Genomic DNA, 15935 nt, shown 5'->3' with positions numbered 1-15935 from the left:
CTGGCTCTCTCTCTCTCTCTCTGCCCCTCTCTCTCTCTCTCTCTCTCTCTCTCTCTCTCTCTCTTTCTCTCTCTGTCTCTCTGGCTCTCTCTCTCTCTCTGCCTCTCTCTCTCTCCCCCTCATCTCTCTCTCTCTCTCTCTCCGCCCCTCTCTCTCTCTCCCTCTCTCTCTGGCTCTCTCTCTCTCTCTCTCTGCCTCAGCTGCAGCTGAATCTCATCTCATTCTCAGTCTCAGTTAATGAGATTTCAATCGGACATATATAATCGCACCCTGGGCCGTGACATTTAAAGAGGTCATTAGGTGCTGATGGGTGAGAACAGGAGGGCCGGAATACTGACATCACATCAGGCTCTCTGCTCTCTGTCTGCAATGTGCTAGAAAGAAAAAATAGGCATATATAGATAGAGAGAGAGAGAGAAGAGAGAGAGAGAGAGAGACAGAGAGAGAGAGAGAGGCGAGAGAGAGAGAGAGAGAGGGGGAGAGAGAGGGGGAGAGAGAGAGAGAAAGGGAGAGAGAGAGAGAGAGAGAGAGAGGCGAGAGAGAGAGAGAGAGAGGGAGAGAGAGAGAGAGAGAGAGAGAGAGAGAGCCAGAGAGAGAGAGAGAGAGAAGCTGAGGGTTTGATTCACACTTCCACTCATTACACACACACACACACACACACACACACACACACACACACACACACACACACACACACACACACACACGTTCAAGCACAGGTTGCACCACAGAGGAGCTCTGGTGTTGTGTCGCTCTGGCCCACGATGTTGGTCGCAGTTGGTCCTTGGCTCCAGACTCGGTTGTTGTTGTTGTTGTTGTTGTTGTTGTTGTTGTTGTGGCTTAAAGTGGCAGAGCAGCTGATAAGTTGTGGAAAAGGTTGCAGGTTCAATTCCCCCTTTTCTATGTCAGCAGACAGAACTCAAACCTGTGGACTGAGTGGAGGCAGAGTTGAGCCTGGGTTCAGTCTGTGTGTTGGTTCAATTCCCCATCAGCTGGATGTCTCCTCAGATACGGTGATGGTTGTGGGTTTGAGCTGAAGGCTAAAGTGCTGCTGCCTTGCTCCTGGGCTGGTCAGTGGCGGTTCTTCCCTGAGTTTCACCGTTTGCACTCCAACGACAACAACAACAACAACAAACTCTGGGTGGAACAGCTCAGCAGTGAGATCTTCCCACTCCGGCCCGGTGACATTCATGGGAATGAGTCAGTGAGCAGATTCCAGTGTGAATGAAGTCTTTGTCACCGGGCAGAAACACCAAATGCTAGGCCGAAAAACAAGGGGAGGGAAACTCTTTGAATGTGGAGCCGGGCTTCATTTTCACTGCGTAGGAGGAATCGGAATGAGTTGCGATTCATTCAGTGTCGTCACCGCGGACGCTGTCGCTGTCGTCTGCATTCCATTCTCGCGGCGATGTTTGTCCTCGAGTGGCGCCAGTTTGACAGCGGCGCAGCTCCTCCAGACAGAACCGGCTCTGTCCTTCAACCAACATCACTGATTGTCTGTGTTGGACGCTCAGGGTGTTGATATGGAAGCTGCTTTTGTTTTAACCTAAAAGTCGATGTGGCGGCCAAAACCTACAAACTCCCTCCCAGTGACCCAACTTGGACGTGAAACCTCCGGAAAATCACCAAATTGTCCAAAAATTGCCAGCTTGTGGCTTTAATCCTCTTTGAGATTCACTCTGCGGCGGTTGATTGGCAGTCGTCCATGGAAACGCGAGCGAGAGAAAGACAGAGAACTTCCTGTCTAGACAATGACAGGGGCCCGGCCTGAGAGTGACCTCAGTAAATGTCAGGACACCTTGGAGAGTGGATATTGTTCGTCCTGCGATGGTTCAGGAGAGCTTCCGTAAAAAGGTCCGGCCCATTACGGCGCGGGCAGAGTGGCGCTCTGAGACCCTCGTCCCCTCTATTGTCCACGCCTCGGCTTCACTTAGAGGAACGGAGCGCTCGCACACCTGGAACAGGAAGCAGGAGCTTAAAAGTGAAGCCACCAACTCTGAAACAAACTCTCCGCTCAATCCTTTTCCACAGGAGTCCTAACGAGGCGTTTGCATATCGAGCCGCTCTGCAGCATCGATATCTGAACTCTCGCTCGCTCGCTAGAGGTCAACACGATTAAATCCTCCAGCTGCTGCTTCATTATCATCTTATTTACTATAATTATTCGATGGGTAACTGAGGGTTTGCAGACGTCTGTGGCTCTCACCCGCTCGCTCATTAAAACTCATCACAACATTGTTACTTTAGAGCCAAACGTTGGTGGGAAAAGAAGAGAATGGACGAGGATCTCTACTGATAAATGTATGAGGAGGTTTATGAGGAGGAAGTAACACGACAAACTTAATGCAGAAGAAGGAGAAGATCACAAACAACCAGAACACGATAGGCGGGAACACAAAGAGTCAGATGGAGAGAAGACAAAGGAGAAGAAGAATGAAGACGTAAATGGGAGCGTGACAGAGCGAGCCACCAGGCAGGGATGGAGGAAGAACACCTCCCCCCTCCTCCTCCTCCTCCTCCTCCTCACAATCTTTTCAATTAGTCTGCAGACGGACACTCGCCGCTCCTTCTAATCCTCCAGAGAAACAGAGCATTAGAGCTCATATGCCAGGCAGATTTGTTCCATTATTCACTACAATTAATTGCTTCCCTGCACTCTGAGTCTCTACCCGGGCCGAGGGTGGAGGGTGGAGGGTGCAGGGGGGAGGGTGCAGGGGGGAGGGTGCAGGGTGGAGGGTGGAGCATGGAGGGTGGAGCATGGAGGGTGGAAGACGAAGAGTGGAGCATGGAGGGTGCAGGGCGGCGCCGCAGAGCGTAATATGAGCGCAGGACTTAAAGCTGTCATTCAAATCTCTGCGTGACCTTTAGGGAGAAAAGCTGCTGTTCACCCTGTTTACAGGGAACACACTGGATGAAGTTTGGTGTGTGTGTGTGTGTGTGTGTCGTCGTGGGAACCCGTCGTCGATCAGCTGCAGCTCACCTGAGATTATATTGTAATCGATCAGAGAGTAAATGAACATTGTGATATTCTGTTAGATAAACAGTTACTGTGCTGCTGTTGTTCTTCACACACACACACACACGCACACACACACACACACACGCACACACACTTAAATATGATGGGAATTGATCCATTTCCAGTCAAATAAATTTCATAATAAACTATTGAAACTATAAAATTAGGTTTAGAATTATGCAAAAAGTTTAAAATACAGAAAAAATATAAAAATCATTGTAACTGTTTGTTTTTAGCTAATAAGAATTACTTCCTGTATTACCAAACTGACTAAAATATTTAAGTTAAATCAATAAACAATAAACACAATACAGATAGATTGGTATGAATGTAATATAGTTTGATAAATGTTCCTTTATTAACCCTTGAAACACTGATGTCAAACATACAGGAGAAATAAAACACAAAGCACTGAGATCAAAGTGTTTGGCTCTGCAGCTTTTTACTTCATTTGTGTTCGATTATTGATTTATAAACAAATATTGGCTTCCAAGACACAAACCATGAAAATCCATCACATTGTTGATTTTCTCTAAAACTCTAGATGTAGAAATGAAATCATGAAAATGATAGAATGAAAGAACAAATTGATGTTTCCATGGTAAAATAATCATAAATGTGCTGATTGAACGCTTGGAGCGCTTGGCGTCGCTCGTCTTCACAGGCTGTCACATCACGTCTCTGCCGTCATGACGCCCAGGATGACGGACGCAACACAGACACACACACACACACACACACACAGAAAAACCACACAAAAACCCACAAAGCTTTGCAAGCAACCAGATACATTTAATGAGATAATTGCGTTGTTTTTTTGACTCACAGTGAACTCGCTGTATAAAGGAGGAGGAACACGATTCTCTTTGACACTGGATAAAGCTGTAATTTCATCCAAAGAAGACAATCAAACATCAGGATGTGGATTTGAGTCGTGCTGCCCATGAGCGATTCCTGATGGGCGCGTTGGCAGTTTGAAGGGTCCTCAGTGTCGTCTCATTGTGGCCCAACCCCCCTGTGACCACCAGCTGATCCAGGTCAGTTACAGTGTTGGTCCATGGGTGGGCGGGTGGCAGGGGGAAGGATTCTGATTTTAGCAACAGGAAAGTGGAAAACCTCACAGCGAAGGAGGCCAGGAAGCACATTGATCTGGCGAGGTCGTCACGGTTACACTCAATTCTGGGAATATTCGTCCCTAATGCGATTAAGGCAAAAAAAAAAAAGTGGAGTAAGACGTACGCTCGGGTGGGGCTGAAGTGAGGAGGTGGCCAGGGGTCAACATGCGTCCGAGCAATCTGATTGGCTGAAATGCTCAACCTGGCATCAGGGGGCGGAGTCTAAATCCTCTGTCTGCTCCTCTAAATCATGACTTTGATCTCAGTGGCGTCATGGTGATCACAGGAAGTTTCCCGCCTTAATGGAGGTACAATAAAAGGTTTGTAAACTGTAAAGGTGAAGAACGAGCGAGGGTGAACACGCCGCCATGTTGGAAGGAGCCAGAACAAAGAAATACAGCTTTGAAAACTTTCAAACTGAAATGAAACAGTGTTACAAGCTGTAGTGAAGTATTTGGTTTCAACATATGAATCTAAAAATATCAAACATGGCAGCGTGTCCACTCTTCACACCTCTGCTCTCAGAATAACAGCTTAAAGATCATTCTTTATATAAAAGGCTTTACATTCTGACCCGAGCGTCCCCGTATACTGGAGAGGATGGAGTGTAGTCGTGTCATATAGGCACATGAAGGCACAGATACACACACACACACACACACACACACACACACACACACTTTCCTTTCACCCTGACAAAGAGCTGAACATAAAAGTTGGGGCTGCGATCAGATATTGCGATCTTGTTTTTCTTGTCTTGATTGGCAAACAGCATGCGACAAACACGCAAAACAAAAACATCCAAAAAGATTCCACTTCAAACAGACTCATTGTAAAAATAAAGACTTTTTCTTTACATTAGTTGCGGGTTGTAGCGTGCAGCCACATGTGATCCCTTTCTAATCGTACGTTTGTGCCTCACCAGCGCGTCTTAAAGGACGTGAAGGTATAAATACTTTCATCTAATCTCTAATCTAATCTGATACAAATGTGCAGTAACGATAAAGCTGGAAACCGCGTGATGTAAACCTCAATATCAGGAGCAGTTATGCTGGTAGTGAGAAAGTTGTGCGTCTTCAGCGGTGCGGTTCGTCCCGTCTGGGCCCCTCTAACCCCAAAACAAAGTCTAGCTAATTCAGTGTGAGCGGCGTAGGAAGTGCTTCAGAAAACATTGGCGGCGCTTTAAGGTCAAAATCATTAAAGCGTTCAAAGAGTACGCGACAAGTTACCGCCGCGAGGTCACCAACGCACCGCGGGCCGTGTTTACGCCGCGCCGGCGTCCAGGATGAAGCGGAGCAAAGGTTACAAATGCGTGTTGGGAGAATCTACAAAGGTGATGTCAAATATCAAATATAAAAAAAGTACTTTAAAGACAGTACAACCCGGGTACAAACCGGTACAGACCGGTACAGACCGGTACAGACTCGTACAGACCGGGTACAGACCGGGTTTGTGTTGTGTACTCTCAGGCACCAGGTATCGGTGTACACAAGACAAGAACACACAGGCGGATCAACTCCTCACCAGAACCCATGACCGACCCTGTGATCACATGAATCATTAGATAGCATTTACCAGCACCTACACACACACACACACACACACACGCACACACACACACACACACACACACACACGCCTCATGCTGGTCCACACTTGATTTGGCCAAATGCATTCTTGATTACAATATTGTCATTCAAATCAGCTCATTTGCATACGACCTCTGCTTTTTTTTTTTTGTCACTAAAGGTTTTTCTTGGCAAGCGTGAAATCCAGCGTTCAGACTCAGACTCCGCCCCCGCTGCGGTCCACCGACACGGGCTCCCTCTTGCCCAGCGTCTCCTCCGCCGTCTTCATCAGGGTGGCCAGGCGGCTGTCGGACACTTGTCCCTTCTTCAGGGCGCTCATCAGCTGAGAGAGAGAGAGGGGGAGAGAGAGGGGGTGGGAGACAGAGAGAGAGGGAGAGAGAGAGAGAGAGGGGAGGGAGGGAGGGAGGGAGAGAGAAAGAGAGAGAGAGATAAAGGGGAGGGAGAGAGAAAGAGAGACAGAGTGAGAAAGGGGAGGGAGGGAGAGCGAGAGAGAGAGAGAGAGGGGAGGGAGGGAGAGAGAGGGGAGGGAGGGAGAGAAAGAGAGGGAGAGAGGGAGGGAGAGAGAGAGAGGGAGAGAGAGAGAGAGGCGAGGGAGGGAGAGAGAGAGAAAGAGAGACAGAGAGTGAGGGAGAGAGAGAGTGAGGGAGTAAGATAGAAAGAGAGGGGGAGAGAGAAACGGAGCGAGAGAGAGTGTGATGGAGATAGAGAGAGAGGGGAGAGGGGGGAGAGAGAAAGTCAGAGAGAGAGGAACGAGAGAGTGAGGGAGTAAGAGGGAAAGAGAGGGAAAGAGAGTGAGGTAAAGAGAGAGAGGGGGGGAGGGAGTAAGAGAGAAAGAGGGGGAGAGAGAGGGGAGAGATGGAGAGGGAGGGAGGGAGGGAGGGATGACATGGTGACGGTAAGCTGAGGCTGGAAAGGTCGACTTGTCAAATGCAAGAAAAACAAAGGACTTGGTGACACAGAGTCGCTGGTTAAGGAGGAAATAATGATCTGTGTGAGGATGAAACCTCCTGTCTCACCTCAGAGGCCTTAGACCTGCTGTGGACCCCCATGTGTCACAACTCCTAACGTGCCAACAAGGTGCAACCAACTCCTACCTGTCTACCTGAAGACTGGAAGGTAGACGGGCGTGGACGGGTAGACAGCGTAAACAAAGTCGGGGCAGACAATCTGGAGACCTTGTTGCCAGCGGTTACCGTAACAGATAGCAAAAGTGCGACAGGAGCAGGAGCCGAGCGGTGCGGCGGGAGAAGGAGCTTCCACAGATTCTGTCCCGTTCCGTTTGCTTCTCCACAAAACTCCTCCAGACACACAAACTGTGATTTCAGCGTATTTGGCTTTGCAGTTGGCGCCATTTGAAGCCACCGGTGCTAACGGTGCTAACAGTAGCCCGGTGCAGCTTTCACACCTCTTCAGAAGCGGAGCTGCAGACTTTCTTTGTGTGTCTTTGGGTGTTTGTGCCTCAGCAGAAGACTCGGTGAAGTTTGGACTTTTGTTTTGTGAGTCATTTTTGGCTTTAAATGAGCTAAGAGTCTTTTTTTGTTGCCTTTGTTCCGTCGCTCCTGTTTGCTCTCAGAGTTTATGTCGTGGGTTCTCCATCACCGCCTCACAGTAGCTCTCCGTTTCACGCGTCACAAGCGGCCTTTTGTCGATCTCGCTCTGGGCTATCTTGACTGGAAATGGAATGCGACTTCCTCCGTGCCGTCTTCACCGTCAGCCTCAGCTGGCATCCTCAGCCAGGCCGATAACACCGTCGCCTTCAGCCAGACGAGGAACCTCCACTAATGAAGACTAAACCATCCGCTGTCATCAAGCCCTCTTCTAATGACTCTTTTGGACTTGTCAAGTGAGAAAGTAATTTAAGGGCGGACGAGGCGGGAGCCCTGGACACACTTCAGCCCTCATTACTGAGGCCGCTGACTGAATCTCCTTTCTAATTAGCTTCGTCTAGTCCGACCTGCTGCTTGTGAACACGCCGCATGGGAGATAAGGCTTCACACCTTCAGCTTGCAGGTTGAGATCTGCTCAATTCTCACGTCTCAAAGGTGGATGATGGCCTTTTTTTAACCGCAGTATAATTTACAATGAAGCATAATGTAGATACATCTGTGGCGACTTTAGTGAGCAGGTGGGCTCGCAGCTCTGACTGTCTGAGACCTCTGAGGACAGCCGGGTCCTGCTGGGCTAACATTCAAATTTAGGCATCAAATATGTGAAATCACCTGGAACCAAGCTGAGGAACATTAAACCTTAAGCACATGAACGCAGCGTCTGTGTGTGTGTGTGCGTGTGTGTGTATCTCTGTGTGTGTCTGTGGCTGTGTGTGTGTCTGTCTGAGTGTGTGACAGATCTGGTTCCCATGGGCTTGTATTATCTGGCCCTCGTGTGTTTGTTCTTGGTCTGCTGGTCTGAGGTCAAACACTGATGGAGGTTTTAGGCATTAATGATTCCTCTCATCAGTCGGAGGCTGATATGATGAAACGTGGAGACACACAGTGGTGTGTGTGTGTGTGTGTGTGTGTGTGTGTGTGTGTGTGGACAGTGTAAAAAACATCTGGTATTCAGCCTTGGAGGAACACCTGAATGAGACGGTCCTGCTTTGAGACGTGTCAACCTTCTCCTGATTTAAAGTAGTTTAGTTGCAGCTAAGCTACTCTGTTACTTGATCATATTAAGAATGATCTTCTGGAGGCTGATGTGAATGTTATCGGTAAGCGTACGGCTGAACACCAGTGATTAAAGCTCATCGATACAGTGGCTGTCATACCTGCAGGAACTCATCAAACTCCACTTGTCCGTTCTTGTTAAGGTCCACCTCATTAAGGATTTCATGGAGCGCATTCTCATCAATCTGGACATTGATGCTCTGCAGAGACGGAGAACGAGGGCAGGAATCAATGAGATATAATGAGGACAGATGTGTGACGAGAGAAAGAAAGAGAGGCAAGTAAATGAGGAAGAAGAGGAGGGAGGAAGGGAGACCTACTTCCAAAACTCTCTGGACATCAACAGTGGTGATGAACCCTTTGCTCTCTTTGTCGAACGTGTGGAAGCGCTTCTTGTACCTGAAACAGGAGACGTAAGGAGTACTGAGAGACTGATTCCTGAGTTTGTCGTAACCTTTTAACAGGTGCGTCAGTCAGAGGAGGTGAAGATCACTGCGTGTCATAAAGGGAAGGCAGACATCTGAATTATGACTGACCTAGATTTGATAATTACATCTGAATTGCGAGCAACAAAAGGAATGCAACAGAATTTAACGCTCTGCTAATTTAAAATAAAGGTTACAGCAATAATCTGTGACATTTCCGTCCAAATAAATGTCAGTTTTTATTTTTTTCCTGTTGGATTTATGTATCCTGGCGACACCTCACCTTCAGAAAGACTCAATTAGTCAAGAGAAGAACGGCCCATTACCTCATGACTTCCTGGTACTCCAGGTTGATCTCAGTCGTCTTGGTCAGCTGTTCAGAGCGAGACCTGTAGCCCATCTCATGGTACAGGAACTTCCTGGCTGCCTCCAGCTCCGCCTGACATCAGAGAGAGAGAGAGAGAGAGAGAGAGAGAGAGAGAGAGTCAGAAACGCCAGGAAGCCTCAGATCCACATCATGAAACGATCAAAGAGGACTACATCCTGTACGGTCCCCGAGGGTCGTTCACACCTCGGCTGCCTAATTGGGTCACATGAGGAAGCGGACCAAGGAAGGTGCTTTCTCAAGACTAGATGTCCAGAGACTAGACTAGACTAGACTAGACTAGACTAGACTAGACTAGACTAGACTCATGTCCAGACTAGTCCAGACATTTTATTCTCTGGATTGTCTGACATTTTCACTTGTTCTGATGTGAAAACCTGTCAAACGTGAGTGGAAACACATTTATTTATTGGATATACGTGATTGGCAGATGTTTCCACTTGAGCTAATGCAGAGCTGAACGTCTCCTTTAGTCTCTTTCTCCTCCCTGTGACATGTGGTTTTCCAGAACTGGCAGACAATAGAAGCTTACACTTGGGGAGAGTTCAGTTTTCATGTCCAGCTCTCACACACACACACACACACACACACACACACACACACACCGGCAGGCAGAGCGTCCCCAGAGAGAGGATAGAGGGTGTGGAACTCTCCATTGTGTGCTGCTCTCAGAATCAGTTAAGGAAGCAGCAGGGATTTGAGCCTTGTGTCAACCACACAGGGGTTGTGGGACATGTAGAGATTCTTTCATCATAAGAAAGTCGACGTGCTGAAGTGAATCCCTGTAATGAGCCTCACCGTCTGCCGCTCCTGATTCCAGTTCAGCTCTTTCCCCATGATCTGGACAATGCGGGGCAGAGCTTCGTCCGCCGCCTGCACGTTCAGGAAGCCCAGGCGCGTCCGGCGAGCGATGACGTCGATGGCGGTGCAGGCGTACTCCTTGATGGCGTACAATACCTGTGCGGGGAAGACACACAGGAGCATTTGAGCCTGCTAGTTCAACTAGACGGTGATTTTAGTTTTGCAGGATGTCGCGCTCCACCTCGCTCTCGATGTACGGGAACTCAGACACCAGCCGCTTCCCCACGATCGGCCATCTCCTCCCGGTCACCTGAGCCAGCTTGGCCACGTCGAAAGCCCTTCCTCCGTACGTCGATGCCAGGTGCTGGGCGACCTGGGGACAGAGACAGAAACCATACATCAGAGAGAAGTATGAGAGCAAGAGAGCCAGATCAAAACACTCTATTTAAATAAAGTGATTAATCAACTGATTGGGCTTCATGTTTCATATTTCTTGTTTACAAACTTATACATTGAATGAAATCTCCTGTTTGGCCAGGAAGCTGCTGTTACTTTACTTTATTTGCTCCTTTACAGGCTTTGAAGTGACGATGATGATGTTGATGCTAGTTGGAGTTCCCGGTGTTCAGATGATCAATTCCATCTCTTCAGAGTTAAACGATAAGTGCAAGTGCCACTTTGTCAATGAGGTGTCATATGTTTAGAGAACACAAGCGGCCTATTTGCTATTCAGATCGTTGGCTTGCCGATCATGCGAAAGGGCAAACGCTGTCCAAATATCAACAGTGACCTTTTAGGAATATTCTGCAGAACGCCACAGCTGGTGCAGAATGCCTTTAATGAGGAGTAAGTATACTGTAGACACTCTGTGCACCAGTGCTCTTTCCTCTGAAACAATGTTCCAGTCCATTTAATGAAAACGCACAGCTAATTATTGGAAAGACGGTGTGAGCGGGGAGCGTAGCCGGATGTAAATCAATGCGCCCTTACTTAATGCCATTGATGAATTGTACAGTGTGAATTTCAGCGTGTCCACTCCGTTGTGTAGCAGAAATGTCAGTGCTGTTACACCGGCGGCGGCGGCGGCGGCGGCTTTAATCAGCTCCACTGCTGATGTTGGAGTGTGGGTGAGATAAGGTGGAGGAAGCGAACGCGTCCCTGTGAGAGCAACGCTGCTGGAGCTGCAGTGGGACTCAGATTGGACTTTTAGCATCTCAGAGGTACTGCTGTTACCTTTGTTAGTTTGGTTTGGTGACCCTTGGCTCTCTCTCCTCAGTGACCTGCTCCACCTGTAGTTCAGTGTTTTCTGTTTTTATATCCCTGGTTGACCTTGAGACCTGTTCTTTGAGCGCCCCACCTCTTTCTCCAGACCGTAGTCCTGCACCAGGCGGATGTAGGCGGTTGGGGTCCAGCCCTTGGCCCCTTCCAGCTTCAGGCCCATGGTCTTACAGGGGTTAGCTGTCAGACTGTGGGATTTGACGGCTGCGTCCAGGGTCTCTTCAGCCATGGACCTGTATGTAGTCCACTTACCACCTAGGAAAGCCAGGACACGGCATGTAGGGGGTTAACGTGCAGAGGAGCGGACTGTGGCAGCTTCACACGGACACACACTGACCTGCGATGGTGACCAGTCCACTGTCGCTGATGCTGACGATGTGGTTCCTGCAGATGGACTGAGTGTCTTTGGAGTTGGGGTCGGTCACCAGGGGCCGGATGCCGCTCCACGCCGCTAAGACGTCGCCCCGCCGCACTGCGCGGTGAACAAAACGCCGTCACTCAACACGCCACACACACACCAAATGGACAGGAAAGACTCGGGGGGGCGTCCCTACCTACGACGTCGGGGCTGAGGTAGTTGCGGACCTCCCTCAGGATGAAGTTGATGTCTTCCTCCCTTGGGATGGGGTGTGCCGTCACGTTGGTGGGCGTGTCCGTCGTCCCGGCGATGGTCATGTTCTGCCAGGGCAGGAAGAAAATGACGCGCCCGTCGCTGGTGGCCGGATCGAGCAGCCCCATGTTGTCAGGGCTGAGGAGCAGAAGGAGCAGGAGGAGGAGGAGCAGCAGGAGGAGGAGATGTTGTTACTACACACATGGACAAGGACAAGCAGCAACATTATCATTACTATTCTTTTGTTTTTACGAAAGAATACGAACAAAGGTCTACAATGAATCCCACCTGAAATTAAATTGAATAAACGTTTGAGTCAATTAGAGATCAGAGGAGGAAACGCCACAGAACTCCACCAAGACAAACAGATGACTTCAAACCAGGAGCAAACACATTTGTTTCTGTTGTTTTACGAATAAACTTTTCCTCCAAATGAACTTAGGCGAAGGCGCCCCGTGGTTATTCTGTTTAAACGGTCGGTGCTGTTATTGTCTCCCATCCTCCCATGGAACAGACGACCTATCTGGGATTCTATATCATTCAATTTATCTGGGAGGAGAGGGAGGTGAAGGGGCTGTGAGGGAAGAGGAGGAAATAACAAGCCAGGAGCGGATCGGCGATGAAAAGACGCGCAAATGGGAAAAACACAGATGGGGAGGAAGAGGAGGGCAGATAGGGGCAGGAGGAAGACGAGCGGAAGAGGGGAAGAGAATTAGGTGGCTGGCATTTGAGGTGCTGCTCAAAGGGCTCCGACTCCCCCGGGTTTCGCTCAATAAGCTTCGCTGAACTTTAAAAACCCTCCGACTTCCACGGAACCGCTCTGCCGCTCGCCGAGGCCTTAACCGCTGTGTTTACCCGCAAGAATGAGAAAACACACAAGTGAACGCAAGCAGGTTCTGTGCTTTAAGCGGCGCAGTGTGTTGTTACCTGTAGTAACCGGGGATGACGATGTGCACGCCGGCGCTGGGCTGGCAGATGTTCTCCGTCTTCTGGTTGTCCATCTTCCTCAGCGAGTCTGTGAAGGGGCCGGTGGCGTTGATCACACACTTGGCCTTCACGTCGAACTCTTGCCCTAGTGTGGAGGAAAGTGAAGCAGTGTGTGACATCAAATGGGATTGTGTCCGATGAGATGAGGTCCGTTTGGTTGGGGGGCCCCCTCTGGCCCCCTCTGGCCCCCTCCGGCCCCCTCTGGCCCCCTTTAGCCCTCACACCCCACCTGTCATCACGTCCCTGCAGTGGGCGCCGCACACCTTCTCCACGCCGCTCACCGGGTCGCTCCTCTTCAGCAGGTGGATCACCTCTGTATAGTTGGCGACGGCGGCGCCGTAGCGCACGGCGGTGAGGGCGATGGCAGTGTTCACACGGGCGTCGTTGTGCTGCCCTGGGGGAGGAGGAGAGAGAGAGGAGAGAGAGAGAGAGAGATGGACAGGAAAGACAGGATCAGAGTGGAAGGAGGAAGGAGACAGAGTTACAGAGTGACATTTCTGTTCAGGCTGCAGGTTTCTGAAGCAGAGTCAAGATGTCTGCCAATCACAAACAAATATAAATAAACACTGGAATAAACTTATAGATCAGTCATGAAGGTATTGATGATCATGAGTGCACACTCCCACACATCAGTCTGCCTCCTGCTGCTCTGTTTTGCTGAGCGACAGAGAAACAGAGTTGCCTAAAGCAGCATAAACACGCCACCGCCTCTTTCCCGCCTGACCAGTACGTCTGCATTTCACCTCAACCCTGTTTGTGTGGAATTAAAAGTGCCGCTGCTGCTGCTGCTGCTGTTGTTGCCCCTGACAGCAGCTTTAAGCGCCTCAGCTGGGGGGTGGAGTGGTGTGTGTGTGTGTGTGTGTGTGTGTGTGTGTGTGTGTGTGTGTGTGTGTGTGTGTGTGTGTGTGTGTGTTGCTCAGCTGGTCCGACCGACGACGACGCTGCTGCTCTGCGCTTTTACACCGCCGGGAAGAGAAGGTCAGATTTCGAAATGTCACGGGCGTGATTGTTCCAGACGGCATAATTGGAGAATAGACGCCCCATCCCTCCACCATCAACCCCCCCCCCCCCCCCAACACCTACCCCCACCCCACTCAGAGAGGGCTGAGGCGGAAATCAAACATACGCTGCTTTGCACCAAAGGGAAGCTGCTGTAGATGTGTCTGTATGTGTGTGTGTGTGTGTGTGTGTGTGTGTGCTGGAGTCAGGGACCAGCGGAGACGTGGAGGCCAGATTACAGCTCATGTCTGATCTTCATTTCTTTGGTATGTGTTCCCACCCTGCAGCTCATTGGTCACAGGCCCGTCTCTGCTCATGGATCGTCCCTCAGCAGGCGGCCCGTTTCACAGCGTCTCAGGATCGATGGCGTCTTCACAGTTACTCAGGCACACAGAGGAACGTGTTACCTTACAGTTCCGGGAGAGAAGTTTAAAAACACGACGGCGTTACATGACCACTCTATCGTGATTCACTCTGCGTTTCCATCGACAGGGAGCCGAGCGCCGCGTGAGAGAGCGCCGGGACGGGCGAGGGACGGGCGAGGGACGGGCGAGGGACGGGCGAGGGACGGGCGAGAGCTGCGAACATGACTCAGCCGCTTTGGACTTGTTTACAGAAAATACACAGATGAGTTATGCTTCTCTTCAAAGGCAAGTCGTGACAGTTGAGAGGAAAGCCTGTGTGTGTGTGTGTGTGTGTGTGTGTGTGTGTGTGTGTGTGTGTGCGCGGGGCGGCTCACCGTCGTAGTAGACGATGGCGCCCACCAGCTTGTCCTTCTTCAGCATGGGGAACAGCTCCAGGGCCTTGGTCTTGCTCAGGACGTAGCTGCTCTTCAGGCACTGGATCCCTGCCACCACGTCGTACATCTTGATCCCGGCCCAGTAGTACGGCAGCTGCCACCATCTGGGCGCAGAACACACAAACACAACTCGGTGTTTGGTGTTTTCTTGCTCACTTTGAAGTCAATCCGACCTTTAATCATAAAGCTACAGACGTTTCTAGCAGCCTGGGCCACACAGCGCTTTACAGAGGAGGGAGGCAGGGAGAGGTGAGTGGGTAAGGACAGTAACTACCCCCCCCCCCCCCCCCCTCCTGTTGCGCAATACTGTGGCATTACTCAGTGGTCAGGCTGGGTTACGGTTGTGAACCTGGACGTCCCCTTAATCCTCCAGTCTGACACTCACTTGTAAACAGGGAGCATGATGGGTAACGGTGAAGCCAGGTGAGGAGCGATCTCCAGCAGGTTGGCTCGTTCATAGAGCGCCTCCTTCACCATCATGTACTGAGCGACAACGACAACAGACAGAGAGAGAGAGGGAGGGAGTGAGACCATGGAGAGAGAGAGAGAGGAGGATGAGGATGAGAATGATGAAGGTACAGAAGATTAGACGGAACCTGCTCGTAATCTAACTGCAGGATGGCTTTCTGGAGGTAGCGGACGCCCCCGTGGATGAGCTTGGTACTGCGGCTGCTCGTGCCTGAAGAGAAGTCGCTTCTCTCCACCAGGGCGGTCTTGAGGTCTGAGGAAAGATCGGATTCAAACTCACATCTCCACCGAGCTGCTGCGTTCCTTTAACCCTATCTAATCTAGAACCTGTGTGTCGCCCCAACAACTAGGAATGCGATTGGTCGGCTACTTACTGCGTGTGACAGCGTCTAAGGCACATCCCGCCCCCGTGGCTCCGCCCCCCACGATCAGAACGTCAAACTCTTCGGTGTCTTTCAGAGCGGCGAGCTGGGCCTTCCGGGTGGGAAAGTCGTCCGGGTAGGGAAGCTTCAGCTCGGCCTCGGCCGCCACGTGTGCTAACCTCGCCTTCACACCGGCGCCCACAAGACACACACACACGCACACGCACACACACATCAACAGGTTAGGTGTTAGTGTTGGCGTGTTAGTTCTCTATGTTAAAGCTCTACTGCAATGTCAAAGTTATAAAGAGTTCAGAGTCCTGGAGGTCCTGAGGCATCATAAGCATCTTCACCCTGGGACAATAACATGATATTTGCATTGCAATCACTTTTGAATATTATGCAATGTAATGTGTAGTAATCAGTAATCAGTGT

The 15935-nt window shown here is 50.2% G+C and overlaps 1 protein-coding gene across 1 annotated transcript in view; it reads right to left on the bottom strand.

Annotated features, from left to right (window-relative positions):
- Nucleotides 1-3362: 3362 nt before the first annotated feature.
- Nucleotides 3363-15935, bottom strand: part of gpd2 (glycerol-3-phosphate dehydrogenase 2 (mitochondrial)) — a 17500-nt gene continuing 4927 nt past the window's right edge. The window contains exons 3-17 of the mRNA XM_076137464.1: nucleotides 15513-15684; nucleotides 15267-15391; nucleotides 15056-15153; nucleotides 14611-14774; nucleotides 13102-13266; nucleotides 12813-12957; nucleotides 11830-12023; nucleotides 11613-11747; nucleotides 11355-11530; nucleotides 10239-10370; nucleotides 9995-10153; nucleotides 9138-9250; nucleotides 8707-8785; nucleotides 8488-8586; nucleotides 3363-6045 (exon numbers count right to left, since the gene is read on the bottom strand). Coding sequence (XP_075993579.1) covers nucleotides 5920-6045; nucleotides 8488-8586; nucleotides 8707-8785; nucleotides 9138-9250; nucleotides 9995-10153; nucleotides 10239-10370; nucleotides 11355-11530; nucleotides 11613-11747; nucleotides 11830-12023; nucleotides 12813-12957; nucleotides 13102-13266; nucleotides 14611-14774; nucleotides 15056-15153; nucleotides 15267-15391; nucleotides 15513-15684 — 2082 coding nt within the window. The 3' untranslated portion in view covers nucleotides 3363-5919. The remainder of the gene's footprint in view (nucleotides 6046-8487; nucleotides 8587-8706; nucleotides 8786-9137; nucleotides 9251-9994; nucleotides 10154-10238; nucleotides 10371-11354; nucleotides 11531-11612; nucleotides 11748-11829; nucleotides 12024-12812; nucleotides 12958-13101; nucleotides 13267-14610; nucleotides 14775-15055; nucleotides 15154-15266; nucleotides 15392-15512; nucleotides 15685-15935) is intronic.

The sequence above is a fragment of the Genypterus blacodes genome, unplaced genomic scaffold (assembly GCF_046128005.1).
Source record: "Genypterus blacodes isolate CSIRO-AG114 ecotype Tasmania unplaced genomic scaffold, CSIRO-AGI_Gbla_v1 ptg000320l_1, whole genome shotgun sequence".
Classification (NCBI taxonomy): Eukaryota; Metazoa; Chordata; class Actinopteri; order Ophidiiformes; family Ophidiidae; genus Genypterus; species Genypterus blacodes.
This window is presented reverse-complemented; position numbering and strand designations above follow the sequence as displayed.